Raw genomic sequence first — 24,554 nt, forward strand, 5'->3', positions numbered from 1 at the left:
TAATTGACAACATTGTGGAGAAAGTTAGTTTTGAAACATGCTCTTCTTGAAAACAAGAGGCATAGGTGCTAGCTTAAAAAAACAAAAGGTGCTAAAAATTGTATGAAAGTTCTCTTTTACCAGCAAAGTTGTGGACAGTTGGAACAATTTAAATGAGAGCATGACTGATGCCAACACAACTGGATGCTTCAAAACAATGACAAAGATTATAGGGAAGACATAACACCAAAAGTGTAGCTTTCATCCTGTGAAAGAATTAGCTAATTATACAAATATGAACATACACATGTATATGGTATATACAGATACTCATACATACTGAACAAGCACAAAATTAACCCATGGTTTATATAATTTAAAAGGACCAATACTATGCAAGGTACAAACTGAGATCAGGCTTGGGGGGGGGGGGCCATGATGGCCGAGTGGACAGCGTTCAGGGTTCGGGTTCGATCTCTGGCGGAGGCGGAAACAAATGGGCAGTTTCTTTCACCCTGATGCGCCTATTCACCTAGCAGTAAATAGGTACCTGGTAGATAGACAGCTGCTACAGGCTGCTTCCTGGGGATGTGTGTATGTGAAAATTAGGATTAACGACTTGCCCGAAATGCTATGCGTGCTAGTGGCTGTGCAAGAATGTAAGAACTCCTGTACAGGTACAGTATATACAAAAAAAAATAAATAAATAAATAGTTAATGCATTCAAAGTTTGAATCCATGAAAATTTGTATTATGATGTTATGTACCATTCCCACTTATACACCATGACCATGGAAAGGTTCGTGCAAGAAAACCTTAATCTTTGAGGAAGCATTTTCCTTAGTAATGCCATGATGTATATACAGTGCAACCCCGATTACCCGGATAACTGAAGTTGTGATCGTCCAAAGTAATTACAGTACTTCAAATTCCTTTTCCTTATTTAATCTTATGTCATACAACACTCATTTATAATGTATTCTAATAGACACATGGGCTAAAAATAACTACAATGGTTTTTGAATGCAAAGTCACTAATATATAATATACTGTACAGTACATGTAGGAAACTACAAAATTTTTGTTTTTTGGCTGAAACGAGTTTACAAATCACGAGAGACTTCTTGGTTAATCGGGAGAGCTCCAATTAATTTATATGAGCTTGTAAATTTAAGATAGAAACTGGATTTTTACCAGACTTATTAACCTGAGAATCTACATAATGGAGATCCAGGTAATCAGGGCTTCACTTTACAGTGAAGTCTTGCTCAAACAGAACTGTCTACCAGAAGGCTGGATTCAATGGAAGGACTGTTTTGGCCATTAAGATCATTATAATCAGTTGCAAGGTAAATTGCGGAAGACTTCTAGTGGAACGAATCCGCATATTCACTGTACTGGAAAGTGATGCCATATATCTAAAGAAAATCAACAGAGTATTATTTATTACATAAAAATTTAATTTTTCCAAGTGATCATATAAAATTACAGTAGGGACAAAAGTATTCTGTCATTTGTACTAATAAAAATACAAGTTTATATACAAACCTGCAAAGTTCAGATGTAATGGTGGTTTTTTCTCGTGGAAGGAATCTGGTATACATTGGTCTGTCTGATTGGGACACCACGGTATGGGAATTTCGTGTTTTGGCCGATGGACAGTAGGTTAATAGCTACAGTATATTCAAATAATGGATGTTTGACAAAATCTCATTAACTAATAGTTTAATTTGCTTGCAATGTTTTAAGGATATTTTACTCCCCCCAAAAAAACTCAGGCATAGGAATGCCAAAAAGAGCATTTTTATAAAGATCAAAGGGTTGATTTTCATTACAAATGGGTTTTGTTAAGGGGACTTAACATAGCACGTTCAGTTTTGCACAGTTTGACTCGGTTGACATCCCACAAGTGTTATTTTGAGGACTTTTATACAACTATTTCCCTAAATATTATTCTAATTAGGTTATAAATGTTTATACAAAAACCTTAATCAAAGTGTCAGTTTTGGGTGTGGGAGAAAAATCACTGGGCTCGCATTATTTAAATTTTAAGTGTTCCATATTAAACATCTTAAAATATTGTACAATGTGTCAATAAATTTATATATATACACTGTTGAACTTTTAGGCTACAGTTTTCATCAACTGATGCTACAGTTTTCATCAACTGATGCTAGCACTAATGAAAACCATAAGAATTCATTTCTGTTAATCCATAAAATTACCAAGAACTGACATACTTCTGGCAAATATTACCTAACAGAGAAAAACTGTTATTTATACATAAAGATAACTGAAAGTATGAAATATTCACAAGAAAGAAAAATATGGTATGGCTACACAGTATAAATGTCTATTTTACAGAATATTCAAATTTCAAGATATAATTCAGGACGACTGTTAAAGATTGCAAAGACTCAATACAATAAAGGATTGTATTGGTTACAGCATAGAACAAGTGTGACTAAAGGACTTTGGGTAAGCCATGCAAAGTATCGAAGGCACTGCTAATCATGAAGGTCTTGTAACAATGGAACACCAGTTTTCGCATACAAGTTCCGAGTTGTGGAAGAATGGAATACTGTACTTCCAAGCCGAGGCACAAGCTAGCACGATACAAATTGCCATGATGATGAAGGGTCGAGGCAGAAGAATGCACAGGGCTACCATAATTCAATTCAGACATCTGGGAAAAGTCTAATTTTATAAATGTCAGTAATCTACATCCCAGAATGTACAGTGTACAGCATGCACCAAGACTGAGTAAGGTAACACCAAGATAGATGGGTGCTGAAGATCAACGGCAAGATTCACACGATCTTTATATGATTATATGTGTATATGCGACCACATCAACAGAAAGGCTGACCTTTGAATAAGGTTGTAGGATGGGTTTTGAGCTGCCTCATGGCAGCTATTGGTACTAATGGGTTTATGCTAGAGTGATACCTGGTTGATACCTGGTTGATGGAGTTCTGGGAGTTCTTCTACTCCCCAAGCCCAGCCCGAGGCCAGGCTTGACTTGTGAGAGTTTGGTCCACTAGGCTGTTGCTTGGAGCGGCCTGCAGGCCCACATACCCTGCTTGTTTTGTCTGCATAATTTGCCGAGTATTTGGCAGCTTTGTTGCTTACATTTCTATTAACCTTGCAATTGTCTGTAAAGCTTTGCAGACTTTCTGAATGCTTTCCTGGTGTGGGAGACAAAAATATGGCCCCCAGCTCTCTGCACCTCAGTGAGAGGAGGGGGGGGGGGGGGCAGGTTCTAGCTCTGGTCACTGATAGACCAAAAAGTCTCTGGCAACTGATGTGATCCAGAAGTGAGAAGCCATCTTAGCAAGATCACTTCAGGGAGCCACCAGTGCTCATACACAAAAATGGAATTTGGATAAAATATTAAATTTCCAGGTTATGTCAATAATTATATTATAAGAACTACATAGGGTGCAAGTTATTCATATGTTCAAAAAGCTTGCAGACACAGCTAGTGAGGGCAAAGGGACAATAATCCAAATCTGAATATAAATATTTAGTAAATACTCCAAGGTATGAGTTGAGAGAGAGAGAGAGAGAGAGTGTGGAGCATCCCACAGTGAATACCATCGGAGACCACCACCATGGCAGTCAAAAGGGACAGAGCAGAAAAGTTCAGAAAGAGTAAAGCAATCATTGTGAGCTTGTCTAGATAGTGTTAAAGTCTGAAAGCATGATTCAGCATGGATTTTTGGGTAAAGGAATGCATAAGAGGGGCGAGAACCAGTGCCAATAGCCAAGAAGTGGGAACTACGTTCACTTTCAACAGACACCAATTCATCAATAACAAAACCATAAATTTCTTGGCAATATCACTTCCTCAATGGATGTAGTAAGAAAATACTACTGGCTTCTCAAGCAGTGCTGAGCATTTCCAACAGTCTCAAACATCAATCATAAATTCCTAGCTGTTGACAGTTGAATAGAACACAAAGTGCTGATAACAATGCAGAGAAATCCCTAGTTGAAAGTAGACTATACGAGATGGTTTGGCCTACGTTAAATCTAACAGAGATACACAGGGGTTCATTGCTTATAAATGGAAAAGGATGAGGAATGAAGAGAGAAAACTAAACCTGACTATGCTGGAATAGACAAGGCAAAAAGATGACGTACTCACAGCAGAGGACTTTTAGAGACATTGACTAAGTGAACAAAAACAAAATGTTTAGCATGAGCAGAAGGTTGATACAGACATGGGTGGAAACCAGGAATGTTGGTGGTAGGAGACAAAAGCAGTGTTTTTGTCTCCCACCACCAACTATGAATGTTGAATCATAGGAATATAAGTGGCTATTCTTCAGTGTAGGACTAGTGAGTACATACGTAGTGTCTACAACAGCGGCTGCAGCTTCCACCAGCCATAAACAGATCAAATTACTTCTCATTGCTCAGCTGGCAGCTGATCAGGAAGCTGTGTTGATCTGGGTGGCAGTTACAACCTGGTATATAAGGTGGCTAAACAGAGCTAGAGCAGTCAGAACTTGACAACTAGGAGACTCTTCTCACCAGCCACACTGCAGCTGCTCAGCTTCCTGCCTTCAACATGGAAACTCTGCCAACACCTGACCACACAATATGCAGCATCCTGTCTAACAAGTACTGATACAATACCTTTGACACCAATTTAACGAGATTATATACAGTATACAGTATTGTTATGACTGTTTCAATGTCCATCTGTTTGGGTATCCTAGAGAGCTAGAAACCACAAAGTTCAGACTCCCTTTGTATGCAGTCAAATTATCTACATTACACACAGCTTAAAGAGGAAGTAATTATGATTAACTCCATATGTAACTTCAAGAAAAAGATATAAAAACCAAATTGCTGCTATAGGCAAGTAAATATAGGTGAATATACACACACACACACACTGTAAACAGTGGTAGGCGGCTGGAATAAGTGAGTTGGTGGTGGTCAAAACCTAATTTCAAAGTGTTACATGACAGTGCTGGGAAGACGGGACACCACAAGTGTAGCTCTCATCCTGTAACTACACTTAGGTAATTACATACACACACGAGTGTGTTTTACTATGGGAAAACAAAAAATGTGCAATTGCATATAATGGCAGTTATAAATGTAGTTCTGAATAAAATTTGGACAATATAAGCTCATGTAACATACTTAACTTCTTAAAGAAACCTACCAATGTATCTGAAAGAACAATACTTATGTACCATTAACTTAAATATATATTACGAAAATTTATCACTACGATCCTTCTGTAAAGAGGTTGTGTAATACCTTCATAAATGTTTTATGGCTCTGAAGAGCATTCCTTCATAATACTTATAAATATTGCATGCATGCTACTTTGTTTTCAAGACTTACCATGCTGTATGTTTTCAAGACTTACCATGCTGTATGTTTTCAAGACTTACCATGCTGCTCAAGTTTTCATACAATCTACCAAGTATAAACTTCTAAACATACAAGCTCCCAAGTTACACAGCAAAATTTATACAGTATGTAGTTTCTAATTAATGCAAACATTGAGTACTTTATCCTGCAAGCCTATAAAAACACTATGACAACAGTACTTATATGAAAATTATAAAAATCATTCAATTACTGTATATCTAAAAAATGATAAATAACAAGTACAGTAGGTTAAAAAAAGAATTTCATACAACAGACTTAGATTTAAAATTAATTTATGTGAAAGACAACACTGGAATGTTTGCTATTATACTTGAAACAAAAGTATATAATATAATATATATAAGATATAGCAAGCTATGCTTATGGAACAAAGCACTGTATTCACATGCCAGTTACATACAGTATGAAATGACAGAATAACAAATAGTAATTTATATTATGGTAATTTGTACTGATGTAGATTGTATCCTTTATTTAATATGTTTTCAGTAAAAATATTCTGCTTCCCAAATGCAAAATTATAGAAAATGTTAAATCCTTTTGTAGAATGCACACTCTCTTGCTGCTCCGAGGATTCTTTATCACATCCTGTCTATCCTTCAGTTAGGTAAGCAAAACAAGCATTCTGGCACCTAGAGGCACTTCCCACTTAATGCAATGATATATATTTTCTCCACTTACCTCCACTAACCAATCTTTCCTTATTTGCAGTTGAAACTACAGTACTTTATTATTGTGAATTAACTAAACCAGCACAAAAATTAGTTTTGTTAAATAATTGTACAGGAAAGAATTCATCACAGAAATGTCTGACACAGATCTGTATGAATTTACCTCCTCCTCCTCCTCAGAGTTCAAGATACAAAAACTACATGCACTCACCAAGATGAAATTTTATTTGCCAAACTGCAGACGAGACTTTTTTTTTTTTATTATCCACCTCCAACCCAATCTATATTTTATCTACATTCACAAAATCATATGACTTCCTTACAAAACTTCCTGATATTCTGCCAATAAATGTATAATAAATTTTTTCCCCCTCCCCAAAAACATTCTTTTAAACTAGATGCTTTTTATATGGCAGAAAATATGGTAATTGTGGTGGCTATAACTGCCATAAACCACAGCCATCAATGGAAACACTGTCCACGCTTGATAATCTGAATTATAAGGAGCACACCCCAATTTGAATTAGACGGACGTTCAAGTCGCCCGAATTTGTTACCAGTAATGTCCAAAAATTAATAAAAACTTTATTCAGGTTTTCATTTGGCAGAAATCTCAGTAACTCAAAATTTTATTAGAGATGAGAGGTCAAGAAGTCAAGCTCAAATTTAATGGGGTTTTTGTTTGGCTGAATTCTCAATCATTTTAATTCCTATTCAAGTTAAAAGGTCAAAACTTTAGCACCAGTTCATTCAGATTACTAGGACATTTGGGTTACTGCAATCTAAATTATCAAGCTCTGCAGAAGAGTCACAATACCATGGCTGAAGATGTGATGACTAAATCACACATCAAAAAATTAAGAAACGACAATGTTTCGGTCCGTCCTGGACCATCCTAGCACTCGACTTGATAATGGTCCAGGACAGACCAAAATGTCATTTCTTCATCTTCTGATGAAGAAATGTCATTTTCATTTTGTTTAGTCATTTTATCAAGCTCTGACAGCATGTTCATGAGAAAACTATCCTTATTACCATGGATGATTTAACTTCTTCACTATTAATAATTCAATAATCATACAACAAACACCTTCAGACTCTCATTAATTCTTTGTAGACTTAGGTTTATCTAAACCAATTCTTCCTTATCAGATTTCAATGTTATTTTTTGCTCATTTCTATCTATTCCTCTTGCTCATTTCAAAGCTAATCCTTTGTACATTCTCTTGCTTCCTGGTATAACCAAATGGCTTCTGCCTTTGCCCAATATCCATGTGTTTAGTGACGTAATAATCATTGAAACTCCAGAGGTGATGATCAGTAAGAAAGATATTGAAGGTGTGCTATTGCAATTATATACTGCATTCACTAGTGTTAAAATAAATTAATAATATACTTATCAATCATGTTGCTTTACATTGTGGACTAATTGGCCAATTGGCAAAAGTACTGTCCTTGAGATTTTAAGGCCCTGAATATTAGACTTCGGTCAAGTCAGTCATTTCATAAACAAAATGTACTTTACCAAATTTGACTGTCTGTATCAAGAACATTCCATTTGACTTCAATAAATGCTCAACCATCAATAATGATAAACCAAAGACTTTAAATCATAATGGTTTTATAGCTCAATAAATGAGTTTTACCTACCGGACTGAAGAAGCCAACTAGTTCTTTCTCATTGTTGGGGACAGGAAGCCTGTTATGCTTATCAAGATCCCTCTAGGCCAATGTCTGACCTACCTCGGGCTGTAACCCACAACAGTTGCTTAACTCTTCAGTGCATATTTTTTAGGTTTAATTTACAGCTAGGTTCAATTAGAAATTGAACACGGGGCCTTCCAGATGTGAATTGAATGGTGACCACTGTGCTACAGGATCGTTGCCTAGACTCTATACTGTGAGGACACACATCCCTATTACACAATGACATTAAATCCTTCAAAGTGGAATTCCTGCTGCTGATCCCCCGGTGGCAATTATCTGCATTAAACCAAGAACAATTACTTTTAAATTTCAGGTGCTAATTAATTTCAAAGCATTATTTACTAGTGCTAACTACAGTGGACCCTCCAAAATCCAGATCATACTACTCCAGCCTTGATCCAAGTTTGCAAATACTATACAGTAATCCAGATTTCTGAACAACTGTTCAATATTTTAATTAACATCCCCAAAATGTTCTTGATTTTTCTTATAGCAAATGACATTTTTCTACATATTTAGACAATATATAAACAAAGATTTTGATGCAAAATAAATATTAATCAGGATCCACAAATGAATAAATATTGATGTTTACTTTCCTCTTTGTGCTAGAGACTGCTCTTGGTGACCTGAGGCAGCAAAATTTAGTATAGTACTGTAATAATTTTAATTTTATGCCATTACTTACACTTTCCCAGCCACCCTGAACCAGCCATGAAGGTTCAGGGTGAACTTTCATGATATAAATGAGAAAGTTCAACACCAGGCAACAATTCATTCCAGAGCCAAGTCAACTCTTGTATCAGGAACGGTTGAGGCCCACAGGGCTAACATTGCAAACTAGGCTTGACAGGGCAGATCTTATTGAAACTTAAAATACTGAACAATTTGGAGGATGCTGATCTGGAGACTTTTTTCAAAAGATCAGGTGTAGCACAAACAAGGAGCAATGATTTCAAACTCAACAAGCCACAATGTAGGACTGAGAACAAGAGAAGCTTTTTCACTAACAGAGTTATAAACCCAAGGAACTACCTACCCACCGAAGCTGCAAATGTCAAAACTTTTAGGTTTTAAAGGTCACCTGGATAGGATCAAGGCAAATGGGGAAGGATCTTTGACAAACCGAAAGCTTCCTGTCCTCGTTGAGGCCACTAGTGAAAATGGCCCTCATGTAAATCAGGCAAATAATTAGTGCCATTCTTTCAGCTACAGACTGTTAATACTATACTGTACTATGCACAAACTACATCATCCTCTTACCAGTCTCTTCCCTACCTTTTTTCTATCAAATTTCTCTAATAACTTTGCCTTCTTATCCATATTAAGGCAGTTTCTCTTACCTTTAGCTGGTGTATCCTTATTACTCTTGAGGGATAGCAAAGCTACATCATAGTTACATTGTTATAACATAGCAAATAATGAGATATTACAAGAAAACCAAGTTAAAATGGTCGAGTAACACGAGGTCAGACTATACTTCCACACAAGAAAAACACACACGATCAGTATATGTGCTCTCACAATAGGTCTGGATATCTCAAAAACAACGTTAAATAAACTCGTTTGTACAATTTATAGTAGAGCAAGCTCGGTCAAATATTTTAAAAATATAAATGCATTACGGTATTTCAAATAATATTTATATACTGTATGTAAAACAATGATTAGCAAATATAGGAAAAACAAAACACAATTTGATGGAAACTAATTCATGTGATGAACCAACAATCTGGAATTCACCACATTCCCCTTCGTATCTGGATTTTTCTCAAGAAATCCAAATTTTGAAGGGAAAAATCCAGTGGGTGGATCTATCCTGGGGTTTAGAGGGATCCATTATAGAGAGATACAGATTTTCAAGGGAACATTGTTTATGGTCAGTACTGGTGCACTCACAATACATCTGTATGTCACAAAATGTCACACAGTACCGTAAAATATTTCTAAAATTAAAATGGATTCTAAAAAAAATTTACTATAAAAAAGCAAGAATAGCAAAAATAAAAAAATTGGTCATCTGGAAATTACGCCACATGATGATCTGTATTTATTCACATCCTCCACAATTCGGATTTTTCAAAAACAAATCTGAATTTTGGAGAGGCAATCTGGTAGGTGGATTTCATTTGTTATTTACAAGAATTCGGCTATGGAGTTTAGAAATTTTTGGAGATTTCATAATTTTTAAAACCTATCAGAATGGAAAAGTAATTTAGCTTTTGAGAATATACATATAAATATACTGTGTATATTTATGTGTGACAAGTTTTTGGAAGTTAATAAAACTAGAAAAGACTATCTGAAGAACAGGGGGTCTAATTGTGTTGACATAAAAAGTTATTCTAAAATAAAATTTCACAAACATACTAATAGCATACTTTTTCATACACCATTATTTTCTGATATTAATTAAAAAACATAAAACTTCACGCTTTAGTTGCAACTTGAGAAAATTCTTCAATGTCGGAATCACCTGAATCTGGTGCATCATGATCTAAATCTTCAGTTGCAACTTTCTCAAATCCGTGGTTTTTGTTAAGCAGGGAGCGGAACCCTAAACCATTTTCATGTTTTCCCGAGCATCCACGTATTGATGCACTTAGCGATCCATTATGCATATTTCGCATTCGGAAGCGACCTGTTGAAGTAATTTTTAAAAATAAGTCTTGACATTATAAAGTAATATTTCAACCCATCCTCCTATTTAGATAGTACTTTTTGTAACTGTACGCCACATAGTACAAACATTGACATACTAAGCAATTAGATAGTAGAAATTTATAATATTTACTTTATAGTCTGAAAAAATGAATCTTAAAAACAAACTTAAATATTCCTAGGCCTAGTATAACACACATGTACTATATTAGGCCTCAGCATGTATTAGGACTAGGAATGTTAAGTTAGTTTAGTTGGTCTTTGCAACAAAATCATTTTCCAGTTTGTTCAAATTCAATAGCACTGATTTCTACTTTCTAATTGTGTTGTATGTCTGTATATATACAATGGTTATCATCCTTCCTATAAGTACTACCAAAACAGGAGGATGAGCTGAATATTTATATATTTAATTAACACCACAGTTATAAAAATTTATACTGACCATTTCTTCGAGCACGTATGATGAGGGCGAACGCAGTAAGAACTATTATTGGGACAGCCAAAAGTCCCAATATTACTGTCGACACTCCTGCAGAAGACCATTTGCTACTAAACACAACTGGTATTTTCACTGCTTTAGCTGTTCCTGAATCAAAAGAAAGTAAAAAGTTAGGATTATTGTTATTAAAATAAGCACATATTTATTGGCAATCATTCCCGCCACATTTCTTGACTAAAGTCTGGTTGCTGTAACGTCTTTTAGTACATCCCGATGATGGTATCAACAATAAGCAGATGAGGCTGTTTTATTAATCCCAGGTGAGGTTTTGTGGTAAATTATCATTACAGTCAATTTAAAAATGCATTAAACTATTCATGGTCCAGAAATTATTTTTCAATGTGGCCTACTTATAGTACCACCAGTAAGTGAATATGACAAATGCAATCCAAGGCGAGGTCTATGGCAAGACATTACTGTCGTGTAATTACCAAAGTGTTCTTACAGAAAGTTATGCTCATGATGTCTCTTATTCTCTTTAATCTTTGTATGAACAATATATTTTGAAACTGTGCTGTCTGAAACAATACTAGTTAGTTCAATAATGAATTATTCAAGATGTTCAGAGGGAGTTTCATGGTCTATTTAAAACTCAGGGTTGATTATAATGAAATGCTCAATTATAGACCTGTATCATTGACAAGCGTGGTAATCACATAACTAGAAAAAGTAATTAAACCAAATAAATAGATTACCTGCAGAGAAATGATACACAGGTAATAACAGACAAGACTATTTTTTTCTTTTAACAAATCTACTAAATTTCTATAGAGCCATAGAAATTTTACAGGAAAGAAATAGATGGGTTGACAGCATTTATCTGGACTTAAAAAAAAAACTTTTGACAGAGCACCACATAAGACGTTCTGGAAACGAATATACTGGAGGGGTGACAGGGAGACTTGGGATACTGTAGATGAAAAATGTTCTGCCAGAAAAAAACAGCATTGAATGTAATGAAAACCTTTTTCTGAGCAGGCACCAGTAGCTCCATGGAGCGATACACTGAGATAGTTACCATCTACCAGGTTGCATCAGCTGTGGGGTTTTTACACCTACCAGGGACCAGAGGCAGAATCTGGCTTTCCCCACCTCCCTCACAGAGATGCAGGGAGCGGTGACATTTTGACCCCTCACCAGGTAAGCCATCCAGAAAGCCGGCAATTGAAAACGAACCACTACTGGGTTCAAAAGACACCAAAGCCTGACAACCCACCTAATGAATTCTCCCAACTATGTAAACAAATAATCGAATCCCTCGAAACTAGTGTCAACTTGTTTACCCCACCTTCCCCACTCACTTGGAAGAAAGGAATATCCTGGCCATAGACAGAGGAGTCAACGATTCATGCACTACCCAGGGCGAGGCGTTCCACCCCAGTTGGCCTGGCCTCTCAGGGGTTAACTTCCAAACACACTAGAGAAGTAACTGACAGTGCAGGGGCAATGCTAGATGAGTGTCTAGGAAAGGGTCATTATTCACATGCAGCTCATAGTTAATAATAGACTAATGCTAGATGAGTGCCTAGGAAAGGGTCATTATTCACATGCAGCTCATAGTTAATAATAGACTAAGTCCATACAAATAGTGCATTAGAGAAACACACTCAAAGCAAATACCAAAAGATTTGGAACGATAAACAAGCAAACCGCCTATACAGGTGGTTTGTCAAACTGCCTTTTGACAATCATGGTCTCCAGCCCAGTCTCCGACCAGGCCTCCAGTTGGTAGTCTGGTCAAATAGGCTGTTGGATGCAGCTGCTCTCAGCCTGACATATGAACCTAGTTGATCAGGTATTCTTTGGAGGTGTTTGTTGAGTTCTCTCTTGAACACTGAAAGGCCAGCCAGTTATGTCCTGTATGTGTGGAGGAAGAGTGTTGAAAAATGTTGGGCTCTTTATGTTGATAGAATTCTCTATGAACAAGAATTAGAGGAGATGCCATGTGGAATGAGTAAGTGGACAAGACACCAGAACAAAGGACCCTGCAGAAGGCCTATTGGCTCATACGAGGCAGCTCATATATATTCACCCAAATTCATTCATAATTAATAGGTTAATTTTATACATATAAACTGATGGGAAAAAATAGAGAAGAATGGAGAATTATCAGAAGAAAACTTATGTGAAGCAGAACAAAAGAAATGAAAGAGGAGCAAGGAAGAAAATTTAATGGAACAAAAATAAAAATTACCATATTTTTTATTTGATTAATTCAAGCACAGGAAAATTTGCAAGCATGCAGTGATTACTGTAAAAAATGTACCCTGAAATAATAATAATTCACTGTGTTGGGGGACAGGAAGACAGTGTACAGTATTCATACACGTTAGGCTTTTATCTAGCTTCCCCCCCCTCCCCCAAGGTTGAATTACTGACCTTGCCCGGGATGCAACCGCACAACAAGCTAACCAACTCCTGAGTACCTACTTGCTACTACTTGAACAGAGGCATTAGGCAAAAGGAAATGTGTCCAACCCTTTCTGTCCCACCCGGGATTCAAACCAGGAATTCTCGATTGTGTCTCGAGAATGAACCTGTCTGTACTACCAGGACCTTCAAATGTAATACGGTACAATGAAAAGGTAGAGTATGCCGTCAAAACTAAAGTACAGAACAAAGATTATATTAAAATGAATGCTTTGATAAATATCTACAAACCTTTAAAAAGATCATCAATCTTCATTACCGTACTGGGAGATACTGACGCATTCACAGTTTTGCTGTGGACCTTCATAGCAGAGTCTGTCAATATGAAAAAAATACAATACCTTAAATCATATGTACAATAAGAATATTCATACAAGTCAAAACAAAATGTTGCAAGCTTTATTATATTACATCCCAAACCAGAAAAAGTTGCATAAATCCCATGTAGAGGTGAATAGGAAAAAAATTATTATTTTCTACACCTCAAAACCAATATTTTAACCGATACCATCTTATTACTTGTTCCCGATACATCAACACAATAGAAATACTAATGATTCACAATACTTAATATTTTGTAAAAATGTTACATCTTATTAAGATGATGCTTCTCGTAATCTCAGGGTTAGTAAATGATGACACAGTAGGCAGAGAGTCAGAATAGTGAGGCTGAATCAACTAATTCAACCCACACTTTAAAATGGAATGAAAGTGATGACTCGGTGTCTAAAACATCCCAAAACATTGTAAATTTCATTCCGTTACATATGTGGGTCGAGTTGAATGACACGGTAAATTAGGAACACTAAATACAGTACATAATAGTAATAATTACAGCGCAACTGGATTCATTCTTGACTTACAATCAGAAATCCCAGGTTTGAATCCCTGGGACAGAAATTATTTGGCCATGTTCCTTTCACCTATTGCCTCTATTCACCTAGCACTAAATAGGTACCTGAGAGTTAGGCAACTGTTGTGCGATTGCATCCTGGGGAAGGTTAGTACAGTAGTTGGACCTTGTGCATAATGCATGATGGAACCGAAATGCAAACGGGGGTGAAAATCATCCACTAAAAGCACCGCCAACAAATGAACTTGGGCATGGAGCTTATCTTGAGATCTTGAGCTGCATGGGGACCTGAAAAGAATCCTCCTTTTTCCCAACAATCCTGTAACATAACAGAGTACTTATCCAGTGAAAAATAATCCAGTGTTGCTCAATAAAACCCAGTTGTGAATTTGTACCCCAAGGTGTATTTCTTGTCCCGTGTATAATCAGATTTATTGTTGTCGGTTTAAAGTGCTTTTTGTGAGTACCCTGTACTGTAAATATCTATATTTAATCTCTTCCATTATTTATTAGATTTATAGAACAGGTTTTGTTAGTCATACTGTAGGGTACGGCTTTCAATACCTAGCCTTACACCCTAGATACTTCTCTATCCATTTCTTGGAGGATTTCATCTCCCTTCTCATAGCTTCATTACTTTATATTTACTTGAGTTAAACTCCAGTAGTCATTTGTTAGACCATGCTTTCAGTTTGTCCAGGTCATCCTTTAGCCTTTTGCTGCCATCTTCTGAATCCTTCTCATAATTTTTGCATTAGCAGCAAACATTGGGAGGAACAAGTCTATTCCCTCTAGAAGATCAATTACATATACTGTATGAGAAATAGGATAGGTCCAAGAATAAGACCCAGACAAAGCAACCACAGGAAGCATTTGGGACCCAGCCACTGGCTCCACAGATGTTCCACCTCGACCAACACCAGGCACAGCCCCCACCCACCCAGACCACATTTTAAGAATGAGATCAACCCCACCTAAGGAAAAGAATGTCCTGAATAGGGTGACAGGACGTAATGGTCGAAAACAATAACCGAGCCACCGTATCCTCCGAAAAGAGAAGTGGAGAAAAGGGGGAGGCAAAAAGGAGGGCGAGGGGCCCAAACTGAATCCAAAGAGCCAGTACAGTCTGCTGACACACAAGCCACACAGAGCACAACATGGCCACCACATCCCACTGAACAGGAGCATATAGCTTTGGAAGAGCTGCCGACAATGCCACAGCTGCAGCCAAAATCCCTGAAAGAGGACGACCACCGAGTGAATTCATGTCCTCCTCGAGTCAGCTTTGGCACTTCCAAATAGCACACAACCTAGAATGCTGCAGCACAGAAAACCTAACTGTTTTCAATAATTGCTACGAGATAAGCCGATCATCATCAGGAGGGCTAGTAAAAGAGAGTGACGTGTCAGGAGCACTCTCCGCACGACTCAGGGTTGAAAGTGTCACAGACCCAACAGACAGCATAGCAGAGGCAGAACGAATGAACATTGCCATGTGGCTTTGACAATGTGTCCCCTTAAAACCTGCACATAGTGAGAGCAGGGATGGGAGGAACATCCACGGCCAATGAACCCGTAAGAAATTACCAGAGCCTGAAGGGTACTATCCAAACAGGACACCCTGACACTGGGACAGTATGCTGGTAGTCTTAAAAAGTACTATGAAAATTAACACAGCCTGGCTAAGATGACTGGGAAACCCTGCCTCTGCACGTTGAGTGCATCTTGCATGCAACCTATTGCACCCCTACCAGCCAAGACACTCCAACTGGGGCAAAGACAGAAGCTCAGAACCTGAGACTCATCCCAAGGTGAAGGCCACCACATGCGAGCTGCACTTCTAATTAACCGTCACATGAACACTACAGGGAAGAGAATCCTGGAAGCACAAGGGAGCACCCAGGGAAGAGAACCCTAAACACATGCAACTACAAGTGCACTAAACTCCTGACCTATGCACACAAACAGGCAAGGAGCAGCCACCAAGGAAAAGGAAAACACAAGAAAACACAGGGGCCAGAGTGACAGTGGCAGATCTGTCACACATCAGAAGAGAACTGATGGTGAGGCAGCCTATGCAGTGGCCTGCCCCTCTCGTACCCCCTAAACGAGGGAAAGGGTGGGGCAAATAAGATGCTAGTTTTGTAACATTTTTTATCATTTGTTTACATATTCAAAGCTGGAGAAATTGCTGACCTGGAGAGTGTGCAAAGATCTTTTACTGCTACAGTCCACTCTAACAAAATGTCAAACTATTGGGACCACCTAAAAAAAAATTATTCTTATTCCCTTGAGTGTAGGTGGGAGAAGACATTTATTTACATTTGGAAAATATTAGGACTGGTTCCAAATCTGACCATAGAAATAAACTACACGAGACCAGAAGGCATGGCAAGATTTACAAAATAGCCCCACTGAAAAGCAGAGGTGAAATAGGCATGCTGAAAGAGAACTTTCAACATCAAAGGCCCAAGACTTTTCAACACACTTCCCCTACACATACAGGGCATAACTGACCAACCTCTTGCAGTGTTCAAAAGAAAATGCGACAAGCATCTTCAAAGGATACCTTATGAACAATTCTTTAACACGAATTATTTATTCCACTCACTTAGATCTACCACACGGACATTTTCCTCTATTGTTACAAAATGGCTACAAAGTTCAAACTCCTGTTCTACAGGTCAGATGTCTCGATAAACATTTTAGGATGTGAAAGTATTTCTCAATGCATTTGGTCATGTCACAAAGTGAACAACTTTTTCTCTATTCAAGAATAGCTGCATATTGCATTTGAAGTTAAGGAAGCATCCACACAAAGTGGCTAAAATTCAATCTATAGATGAAAAAGAGAAGAGGACATTGTTCTTAATTTCCATTAGAAGACATTGGACCTAAAAAACGGCAGCCACATTTTTATTGAAAACAGAAGATTGCCCATTGACACACAGGAAACAGGAACCCATTATTGAAGCCAAGAACTAAAGGATGAAATAAGTTAAGCAGTGTTAAATCCAATCCCTGTGTCTAGGAGGAAGAGCTTCACATCTTGTTGAGCCTGAACCACAAGAACATATGATAGAGGAGTTTTGAAGCACCAGAATATGGTCATTCACCACTGGTGCAATGATCCATAATTTCTGTGGAGCTAAAGATCATAATGCTAAAAACTGAACAGAGAATAAGACAATTCCCCCTAACCCAGGAATATGCTCACTATCTAAGCAGGGCCACATGAAACCAGACGGGCTTTGATTGTTTATGAATTAACCTCGCATGGTAACTCGGGCAGATTGAGTTCATAAAATCTCCCCCTAACCCTAGTATCATGCAGCAAATTTATTTTCAAAGATCGCTGCTGTATCAGTGTGAACCATTACCCTACCCAATCACGATTCTCTCCAAGAGAACATGACGTGATCATGCCTTACGAGGCATCTAAGTGGAACACCTATAAAATATATAGACCGCACAGGATAATAATAAACAATGTTAAATTTATATTTATCATGAAAAGTAAAAACAATCAACAAAATAAAAGCAATAAATTAATTAAAAACAAATAAATAACCATATTTTCCAGAAGATAGAACACTTATAACATTAAGATTATGCTCAATATTGTAACTTTTGTCAAAGAGAATGATAATAGTGTAGCTCCACTTTAAAATCACTTTCAATAAATTTATAATGAAACCATTAAAAAAAAAAATGCAAAATATACTAGCAATATGTAGGTATGTCTTATATGCAGGAAAATATGGCATATTAATCAATTAAATACAATCAACTGAATACTGTGCGGAAACAAATTAATAAAGTAACCACTAATTTTAATAAACTATCTGGAGAAAAATTATTTAAAGAACATTTCACAATGTTCTTTAAATAATAATGTTAAATAATGTCAAATGTTAAATATTAAATAATGTTAAATAATGTTAGTATTAAATATTAAATAATATTAAATAATAATACTTTAAATAATATTCTATGACAAAAAATGCTTCTTTAAATACAATTATAATAAATAACAATAATTGGAGGAGAAAGTGAGAGAAGAACGTATGATAAAAGAGCGAGTGATAAATTATTAGCACTAACTGAAATTAGCTATGATAGCTATGTCCAGTTTTCCTTCTGTGGGTTTAGCGAGATGACTTTAAAAGATGGACCTAGATACAGTAAATGAAATTTTCTCTCTAGTTTCAAAACGTGATACTGAGAGCATTGACTAATTTTTTTTTTTTTTATGATGAAGTCTGCAGATTGCGAAGGGTTCCTTTATTTTATACATTAAAGCAAGGCACCTGTCTTGCTTTAACATATTAAGTAGGATGACTAGTCCACAGGTTTATCACTCTAGGATTAATAGCATTTCTTGTTTATTTTACACTGTGGCTTGGGAAGCTTTTTGATTTAGCTTTTCAGAAATGCTATGCAAGACGTCTTGAAAAGGTCAGAGTTCCAGTTGTCAAGTTTTTTCAGGATATACTTCAAATGTCCAAGATCAGGCCTGCCATGTCTTGCTTGAAGAGCCCTCAGTCTCGTAGTCCTCAATGTACAGGTACAGGGTATCCGGGTCTTTGAGGTAAATTTGGTCCAGAGACAACTTTTGTTATTCTCCACTGAACTTTTTCCAGAACTGTTATTTTTTGTAATATGACATTTTAAATCAATAGTTACACAACCTGACAAAAAAATTAGAGTACTGTATATTTCTAACAAGAACCTAAGAGGGTGGAAAGACTGGACAATAATGCATTAGACGTCAACTTTCCTCCACATCTACAGATCTACAAATACTGTACTTTTAATTTTTTTACACACCTATATTTAAAAGTTTCCTACATCACACTAACTGAAAATAACTCATACTAACACAAAAATAATCAGAAACCATAAACCAATTTTCCTACAATATGCAAATACTGTATTGTAAAAACAATCACAAAAAATAACAGAAGTCAATATTTTATTATACGTAATTCATTACTAAAGTACATGTATAATAAAAATCTTATGAAAGAGTAAATGAGAAAAAGTTGGAGACACGGTCAAGCAGACTTGGCTTTTGTGTGGTGGAAGGCGAAGCAGTCTCGTCTGGGACAAAATAAACAATCATCACAACATCTGGCCTCTGATGTAGAGTTAGAGTTACTTATAGCATGAATGACTTATGTTATAAATTATACACTATCAAATACTCTTCATGCATGCTAATCATGAACACTTTCATATTAGCATGAGAATAATACATTAAAGCTTCTACCTCCAGTATAGTGGGAAAATTGTGGCCAATATTATCAAAGTAACTGTACTATACTGCTAAAATGTGACAGTGTGATAAAAAAAAATAAACAAGAGACAGACAATAAAATATAAAAGCAATGGAAAACATCACAGACAGCAATAATAAAAAAAAGTTGAATGTAATGAAGCGGGAAGCCTCTGGGTGAGCCTCAGAGGCTCCCTGAAGCTAACTACCAGGAGAAGGAAACGCCTGAATATGTACCCAGGAGGAAGAAGCACTGCAGGATTCAAGGCAGAGTCAACACTCAGCAGAGAGATACAACCCAAAGTCACACAAGGTAGCTGGGACCAAAGAATATTAACAAGATACTGGGCTGCAAGAACCCTATTTGGCGACCAAGACGCTTGTGCTCGAATATCAGCCCTGGTCATGTTTGCAAACACCACTGAGAGCGGCACACTTTCTAACATCATAGGCTCGAAGGAAGAAACAGGCTGGCCCAGACCTAACACTGCAGACGACCTGATATAGACGAGCCTTGGAACATGGGGGGGCCACAGTAAGAGGCCCAACCCATATGGCATCCACCGAGGCAAAATCGGTGGCACGAGGGTAGATTCAGAGCCACCACTTGTTCAGCTGTGGGTGCATCATATGCTATGACAAGCCAAGCATCAATAACCAAAGAACCCGTCAGAAACCAATCGGAGAATGTTTACCAGATGTCTCAATAATCAGCCAGGAACAGTTAAGGACTTTTTTATAATCCTTATTTATTCCAAAGGGAATTAAACATTTCAACAGAAGAGTTTTTTGTGAACGTTTCCAAGGAAGCTCACATTGCACCACCTGCACCTGACTCATCACATGTTGACCAAAACACCTCAGCATCTGAAGTTACCTCATCACTATTGATCTCCACTTCAGTCAACCCAACACCATCAACCACCACCTCTTCCATCTAAACAACAATTCTCTACAACAATTCACAAAATTAAACATCAACAATAAAAATTAAGTTAGCAAGTGGATCAGAAATTCTTATACAAATACTGTACATCTTTACAAATACAAACAAAATACCCATGCAATACTGTAGATTTTTTCCATAAAATTGTAAAAAAATTTTCCTACATTTTCAAGATGATGAACCGCTTTTACAGACAACAGGTTATCTGTTCATTCTCAGCCCCAAGAGAACCGTAAAGCACGTGGCCCTCTGTTTTACAATTACCGAGTGTTACTAGTTTACTATGTCTTCTTATAGACCCTGAGATCACGAGAAGCATTATGTCTGAAGTTTAACATTTTACATTTAACATACCAGGTATCAGTATCCGAGTATCAGTCTCTTTATAGTATCTAAGAACCGGTATTAGTATTGGGTAATAAAAGCAGAATTAACCTCTAATTTATTTCAATAATCTATACTAGATTTGGAAAGGGCTTGACCTTTTTATGATCAAAATTTAAAGAAAATTGAAAAAAGCCACACCAAGAAACAGAAGAGGTAGGACAAAATACAAAAACACAGGCACAGTAATGAAAGAGTACAAAAATTTTCTTTGCATGCAGCGTGATAGATGAATGGAATAAACTAAATGAGATGACGGCGAGTGCCATCCCTGTAATAAGGGAAGAATGACATGACAACTATACCATGAAGGGAATTCTAAACCTAAAGTCAATTTACATCTTAAGTTCACTTGTTAAATGCTATCATAACTTTGCATTTAAGTTCCATTTAAAAAAAAATATAACATTCAAATTAAGTTATAAAAAATTCTTGTCATTATATAAGAACTGCATAATGTCTAAATATTTTATCTGACATTTTCAACTAGCACAAAAGGTTATAGTGTAAAGGCAAAACTAAATATAAATGGTGTTTAAAATACTAAGTGGTGATACAACTACTTATGTCATATCTAAATGTGTAATACAACAGGTTCTCAAAAAACACACTTACCCAAGAAAGATTTGCCAATGTTATTAGTGTAAAGAAATTAATTTGAACTTACCTAATTCAAACTTCCACAGCTTGTTTGGGCCAATTTCCACAATATAAACATCATATCCATCATCAGACACAGCAATATCATGTGGATTACTGAAACCCTGAAAACATAAATGTTTGCAATATTTTGGACGATGTAATTTGAGCCTCTTTACTAATAAAATAATGAACTGTGAATAATAAATGACTACTACTGTAATATCATAACATTCAGCGATACAAAGGAGCAGTTCATGTAGGGTGTCCACCGCACACATCACAATGCATCATTTTTTAACTGTTAGCTCTTAGAGCACATCTTGTATACTCTTTCAACTTGATACCTCAATCCAGTTAACTTCAGTCACATGTACTCACCTTTATACATGAACATCATTCTAACACACCCACTTAGTTTTATGATAGAGCCACACACAGATTCTACATAGTTGGATTGATTGTGTTTATCTGTAACTTAAAAAGGCTTCCGACAGAGTCCCACATTAGGTTGTTTTGGAAACTGGATAATGAGGTGGTGACAAGCAGACTGCTGACACGGACAAAAAATATTCTAACAAAGATGAGTGCAGTAATCAGAGGCAATGTATTAGACTGGAAAAGTGTTGTTAGTGAAGTACCACAAGGTTCAGTTCTTGCACCAGTAATCTTCACAAGTCTATACAAGTGACCTACGAGAAGGAATACATAACTATATTAACATGTCTGCTGCTGATGCTAAGCTACTAAGGAAGATAAAGACTCGGATAATTACCATGTCCTTCAAGAAAACCTGGAAGAAATAATGTATGGAACAAAACTTGGCAAATGCAATTCTGTGCTAATAAATGCCAAGTTATGGAATGTGGACTAGAAAATATAGGCCCCACACAACCTACAAATTATGTGGAAAAGCATTAAAGAAATGACAAAGCAAGAGATCTAGGAGTGGTTCTGGATAGTAGACCGTCACCAGAGGAACACAAAAGACATCGTTGAAGGAGCATATGCTTTCCAACTTTAGAATCACTAAAATATATGGACGGTGAAGTATAAAAGAAATTGCTTATGACTTATGAGACCAAAATTAGAATACACAGGGGTTGTATGGTGCCTATATCTCAAAAACCCCATCAATAAAGTGCAAAAGGTACAGAGGTATGTTGTGAAATGGCTTCTAGTACTAAAAAGCAAGAGCTACGAGGAGAGGTTAGAGGCATTATATATGCCAAAGCTAGAAGAAAAAGAAGAAAAAAAAGGCGATATAATCACCACATACGAAATGATAACAGGAATCCTCAAAATTAATTCTTGAAACTTGCACCTTCATGAACAAGAGGCCATAGATTCAAGCTAAGGAAAGAAAGGTACAAAAAAATTATTAAGACAGTTTTCTTTAGCAAACAGTGGTAGACAGTTGGAACAAGTGAGGTGGCAGTGCAGGTCAAAACCGTTAGTAGTTTCAAAGCGTCAAATGACAGTACTGGGAAGATGGGATATCACAAGCATGGCTCTCATCCTGTAACTACACTTAGGTAATTACACATGACCTCCCCCATCCAACATACATACAAACAAGCATAGCTCCTCCTGTAGCAACACCTAAGTAATTACAAAAATCATCTCCGAGATAAATCGGCTCTTGTATCAGGAACGGTTGAGGGCAACAGGACTAAACACAGCAAACCAGGCAGATCTCGCCGAAACGTTTCAAATACTGAACCATTTGGAGGATGTTGATCTGGACAATTTCTTTAAAAAGGTTAGATGTAACACAAACAAGGAGCAATGTTTGCAAGCTCAGCAAGCCACAAATATAGGATTGAGAACAGAGGAGGCTTTTTCACCCACAGGGTTATAAACCCATGGAACTGCCTAACTGCTGAAAACATAAATGCCAAAATGCTGTTAAATTTTAAAATCAAACTGGAAAAGATAATCAGGGCAATGAGGAAGGGGCCTTTGACAAGCCACCGGCTTCCTATCCTTGTCAAGGCCACTAGTGTTAATGGCCCTCGGGTAAATTTAAGTAAATTACACTTGCCCAAAACACAGCATCCCCTCCTTTCCTCACATACACATTCATATTTACTTTGTTCAGTCCATGAGTGCTGATAATACTACTAAAGTTTTACATGAATTAAAAAAAAAATCTTTATATAAAGAAATTTATATTATAGTTTCTTACCTGATTGTTAGGGCTAAATGAACTTTTAAGTTTAGCCGAGGTATAATCTACTTCAAACGCCGATAGCTTCAAAGAAATGCCTAGCATTTGTGGACCATTGACAGCAAACAGTTTTCCACCTAGAAGTATCAAGGAACAGTTGTCAAATAACATAATAATATGAACACTAACATTATGTACTACCATCCTTAAGCCCCCAACAAAATACAGTAGTTATTAGTTCAGACAATTTTTATAATTGAGCTCATAACTTGGTCGTGTTGAGAGTTTGCTGCCAATGTCTGGTAATGTCATCCAGATTCAAACACCGGCAGGAAACACCAAATTGTGATCCGATGATAATCGCTGATGACTTCTTGTACAAGATAACCTTACTGACAGTAGGTAATTAAAATTTACAGCAAAAAATTTCTCATGGGTCTAGGGTAATTGCATTACATCCATCTGGACGGATTACAACCATATTTACATATTTTGTATAAGAACTGGGTGATAAGTAAAATCAATATATGATAACCTCATTACCCCCAGGAATCAACATGTGATAATGCACTTTTAAGGTTTAAAGAAATAGAGTGTACTAGTATTTATGTTTCAGTAGTTCTCATAAATCTACATTGAACAATTGAAACAGTCTGATAATTACCAAATGCAGGGGTATAAGCGACTGAAAATAGACGACCTCCCCAGTCATCATACTGAAATACTCTCCTGAATTTTCCCTGTGAAACAGTAAAGCACTGTACTCTTCCATTTTCTCGGTCAGCCACACACACCTCTCCTTGGTCTTCGGCAAGTGCAAGTGCATGAGGAATACTGAATGTTCCTGGAGCAGGTGTGCCAATCATGAAGCCTGCAAAGGAGAAATATAGTAAAGCCCAGTCATATAGCTGGATGG

The 24,554-nt window shown here is 36.8% G+C and overlaps 1 protein-coding gene across 10 annotated transcripts in view; it reads right to left on the bottom strand.

Annotated features, from left to right (window-relative positions):
* Positions 1–5,652: 5,652 nt before the first annotated feature.
* The window catches only part of LOC123757522 (peptidyl-glycine alpha-amidating monooxygenase A), a 59,096-nt gene continuing 40,194 nt past the window's right edge, over positions 5,653–24,554 (bottom strand). For 6 of the 10 annotated variants that reach the window (XM_045741233.2, XM_045741235.2, XM_069327104.1 and 3 more), the window contains 6 exons: positions 24,303–24,509; positions 23,657–23,775; positions 21,497–21,593; positions 13,600–13,683; positions 10,882–11,025; positions 9,328–10,416 (listed from right to left, as the gene is read on the bottom strand). In XM_045741233.2, the coding sequence (XP_045597189.2) occupies positions 10,205–10,416; positions 10,882–11,025; positions 13,600–13,683; positions 21,497–21,593; positions 23,657–23,775; positions 24,303–24,509 (863 nt within the window). In that variant the 3' untranslated portion in view covers positions 9,328–10,204. Of the gene's footprint in view, positions 10,417–10,881; positions 11,026–13,599; positions 13,684–18,459; positions 19,325–21,496; positions 21,594–23,656; positions 23,776–24,302; positions 24,510–24,554 lie in introns of those variants that run through there. The other 4 variants (XM_069327107.1, XM_069327106.1, XM_045741236.2 and 1 more) reach the window with 3 other exon arrangements.

Source organism: Procambarus clarkii, chromosome 19 (assembly GCF_040958095.1).
Source record: "Procambarus clarkii isolate CNS0578487 chromosome 19, FALCON_Pclarkii_2.0, whole genome shotgun sequence".
Taxonomy (NCBI): domain Eukaryota; kingdom Metazoa; phylum Arthropoda; class Malacostraca; order Decapoda; family Cambaridae; genus Procambarus; species Procambarus clarkii.